The sequence below is a fragment of the Morus notabilis genome, unplaced genomic scaffold (genome assembly GCF_000414095.1).
Source record: "Morus notabilis unplaced genomic scaffold, ASM41409v2 Scaffold216, whole genome shotgun sequence".
In the NCBI taxonomy this organism is placed as follows: Eukaryota; Viridiplantae; Streptophyta; class Magnoliopsida; order Rosales; family Moraceae; genus Morus; species Morus notabilis.
Window position 1 is genome coordinate 44,719 of NW_010367562.1, and position 3,974 is coordinate 48,692.

Below are 3,974 nucleotides of genomic sequence, written 5' to 3' on the forward strand. Positions count from 1 at the left end.
TTTTTGGGATACAAGACATTCATTTATAATTCAGCTTGAAAGTTGTAGCTGCAAAGGCTTCTTCATTTACTCTTTGCTTGGTTCCAACTAAAGCATTGCGTTGTAAATACTAAATATCAAACTTCATTTATGTTTGGCAAAGGCTCACTCAACTCAAGAACAGTATCATGTAACAGGTTTTTGTCTCATAGCGGTTCTTATGAAGAACAGAAGATGTTGGGTTGACATTCTTCCTAGCTTAAAGTATGAATTGAAAAGATATGAGTTGTAGTGACCTGGTTTAGAAAATCTATACCTGAATAGTGTACTACATACATGATAACTACATGGCAAATACAAGTTTAAGCAGATCCTAAACAAGAACAAACCACAATAGAACTTTGTAGGTGGAAGAATATGTCAAAAACTATGACGAGAAATGGAGGTAAAAGACGATTATTATGGTTAAAGATGAGTAAAGCATGCATAAATGGGATTTCTCAGAAAATTGTTTGAAGAATTAATAATATCATCTACCTGATGTTCTGAACTTCAGATTTCAGACAGTTGAAAGGAAAACAAACTCTTCGTCGTTCCACTTCATTTACAAGAATTTGAAGGAGAGATAGAATGTATAACTTTTCAGAAAAATTCAAATTCGAGATTAACATCTTGACTTGTTTTTTCATTGCCCATTGAGCACTAATTAACAAGCGTTAAATTTATGCACAACAGTCCTGAAAGTTTGTACAGATATAGGTAAGCTGCAATAAAAAAAGATGAATAGTAATGTATGCTATTTAAGTAGCCAATGGGATGTTAGATAAATCTTAACCCATAACAGATTTATATAATTTTTAACCACAGTGTCGTGCTTGAAAAGAGTCAAAAGATGATAAAATGTGAGTTCTTCAAGTTCAGTGCCCCCCTTCAAATTCTAAGATTAAGAAGCAAGCATGAGTGGAATAAGATCAATCATCACACGACAAATAAGAGATTTACACAAATGAAATCTCTGGTTGAAAAGAGTTGTTGGACGCTTAATCTAATTCCCCAATAAAACAAATATGTGGAATCATCCAACTAACAAGAAAGCTTTCACAGAAAACACAGCGACTTTCATATTCATGTAGTATGTCCAACATTCTAATGAAATCAGAATTATCTTAACAAATCCACTCATAATGAGGGATTTTAAGTCTTTTGAAAAGAGTTACAATGTACAACAAGTACAACTCACCTCTACATAATGCTAAACTAAGAAACACGAGGCACTACTCATCGACAGAAGATACTCTCGGATAACCAGAATAAACTAAGTATCGAAAGTGCCGTAAAGGGTTATTAACCCCATGTCTAGATTTTGAGAGAAAATAAAAAAAGATTTGCCAGCTTTATTTATCCTCTTCTGCAAGCTCAAAATTAGTCAATGTGTTTGCTTCAGCCACTCCCTATCATTAATCCCCCAATTGAAAGACCTTCCCAAGCAAGAAGTAGACTCCGAAATGAAAGAAGAACCATCCAATTCCCAACATAACAACGTGATAATCCAATCTCCAATGAACCCAAATTGACCAATTATCATGACTCTCTATCACTATAGCCGCCGTAGACGAGTTCAGAAACATCATTGCCGCTCGAGTGACATCATGTTCAAATTTCAGCCACACCGAAGCAGACAAGGGACTCACTCATATAGACTGCTACCAACAATTTAATTACACATAGTAGAAGTCCATAAACACAGAAAAAAGATTTTACCACAATGGAAAAACTAAACCACCAATATCAATCCTAATCACTCTTAAACATACCCAACTGGCAGGATAATGTTCAAGTGTAATACCCGAAATTATTGGATCCGGAAATTGAAACTCAGATCTGATTTCTACCACCAAGATTACTACTAAGACCAACTAAAATAACAATGACAACTAACACCAATTCCACAATGACCCCTAGAACCGAATTGAACAAAAGAGCAAGAAAAGAACAACTCTAAGATGAAGCAGGCACAATTAACCATTACCCGGATAATTCAATCCTCCCCAGTTGGAAATAAAGTAAGAACCTTCCTCCCGCCCCCCGCGGCGCCATTACCCGACTCCAAGTCCTCCACATATCCGTTATGCACCGGCGCGCCCATCCGGTGAACCGCTTGCCCCTGTCTTCCAAGAAACGGGTGCTCGAATTGCCCGTTCGCTGCAGCCACCGCCGCCGGAGGTGACCCAAAATGCGCCACTTGCCTATGATGGTACTGGCCCTGAATCTGCGGGTGGCCCCCCGCGGCTGCAACCGCAGCTGCCATATGCTGCTGGTGGTGGTGGTGGTGCTGCAGCGCCGCCACGGGCACGTAAGGCAGGAAATGTTCCGAATTCGGCCTTCCCGCCGCAGCTGCAGCAGGGTGGAGAAAATGTGCCGGCACGGGGGAGCTAGCGAACAAATGATCGGTGGCGGGATCCGCTCCGCCGCCCAATCCAGCGGCCCCGGCTCCTCCCGCTCCCCCGCCACCGCCTCCGCCGGATAATCCCTGCATTCTCTTGAGATACAGGCGGTACTTCTGCAAATGGCTGGCGACGTTCTCTCGGGTCAACCCGTCCACACTCATAAGCTGCATTATGGTCTTGGGAACGGCGTTCTTGATCCCCAGGTGGGCCACGGCATCGACGAACCGCTTGTGGAGCTGCGGGGTCCACACGAGGCGGGGCCGCTTGAGGGTCCGGGCCGGCTCCTCCCCGGGGCCTCCGCCGGAGCCCAAATCGGCGGAGTCTCCAAAGTCGGAGGAGTTGGGCTGGGCCGTGACGGAGGAAGGAGGCTGCAGAGGGCTTGACGACGGCGGGGGAGGGTGCTGCTGGTGGGCCTGGGCCGGGCCTCGAGGTGGGCTTGTGTTATTGTTGTTGTTGTTGGAGTTAGAATTGGGGTTTCTGATGTCGAAAGCCATGGCGAGATCAGGGGTTATTAGGGTTTGGGATAAGGGCATGAGTTCTTCTGGAGATGGGAGCTCTTCTTCCCATCGGGCGAACCAATTGGAGTCGTCTTCTCTCATCGTTTTTTTCGTTTTTTTTTTTTGTTTTTGTTTTTTTTTTTGCAATCTGGGACTGACCCAATTCAGTATCCCTTTCTCTCTCCTCAGTTCAGGTTAATATTTGTTGAAAACAGAATGATTTGTGAATTGGGTAGTGATGAAATTATGAAATAGATGATTTTTGGTGCAATGGAAGAAAGAGAGAGAGAGAGAGAAGAACAAAGATGGGATTTTTTCCCCTTTATTTTGGCGTAGAAAAGAGAATCTAAGAGAGAGATAATATTGTTTCTTTCTCTCTCTAGAATTGGTAGGAGGAGAGAGAGAGAGGTAGTGGTGGTGGTGGCGGCGGCAGCGATGGAATTTGGGGTTGTCGGAGGGTATGGGGGTTGAGTTGGAGAGGGGTTCGAGGTGGATCTTGTTTTTCTTTTCTTTTCAGAAAAGCTTTTATTATGGGCTACTACTGTTTGCTGATTCTTTTCTTATGATTTTTATGGGAAGTGAATGTATGTAAGAGAGATTGAGAGAGAGAAATTTCAGATTTCAGATTTTCTATTTTCTAATTTTCTAATTTCTATATATTTTATTTTTGCTTATTTTTTTCCGGGATTTGGGGGTCTTATACTTGAGAGTGAGTGTTGCAAGATCTATGAGATTCTTATCCTTCCCACGTTTCTCGGTAGCGCGTGTCTACCACGCTCCTACTTCTCTAGGGAGGAGAGTGTCATTTCGCCCAGGCGGTCTAGTTTGCAACCATTTTCGTCGGCATCCAAAACACTGTCAAAATTTTTCTTGGGTTTGTAAGCTTTAAGGACAAGGGCACCTAAGATGGTGGTGCGTTGATAACACGCGCGTGGATGTCGCGTTTAGGTGGCGACTTGCTCAAATAGTCATTACAAGGTAGATGGGTCGTACGGGTACAGAGTTTGGGATTGGGAAAGGATGAGAGAGAGAGTGCAAAGTTTGGTCGCTT

At 43.1% G+C, this 3,974-nt stretch overlaps 1 protein-coding gene across 1 annotated transcript; it reads right to left on the reverse strand.

Moving 5' to 3' along the window:
• Positions 1–1,140: 1,140 nt before the first annotated feature.
• LOC21386214 (transcription factor MYBC1) lies at positions 1,141–3,531 on the reverse strand. Its single transcript, XM_010112798.2, has one exon. It carries the CDS (start codon positions 3,023–3,025, stop codon positions 2,018–2,020), a length of 1,008 nt encoding a protein of 335 aa, XP_010111100.1. The 5' UTR covers positions 3,026–3,531; the 3' UTR covers positions 1,141–2,017.
• Between the last annotated feature and the right edge of the window lie 443 nt (positions 3,532–3,974).

Bases quoted from the DNA above. Each gene is read 5' to 3' on its own strand.
- LOC21386214 (XM_010112798.2), bottom strand. From the start codon at position 3,025: ATGAGAGAAGACGACTCCAATTGGTTCGCCCGATGGGAAGAAGAGCTC.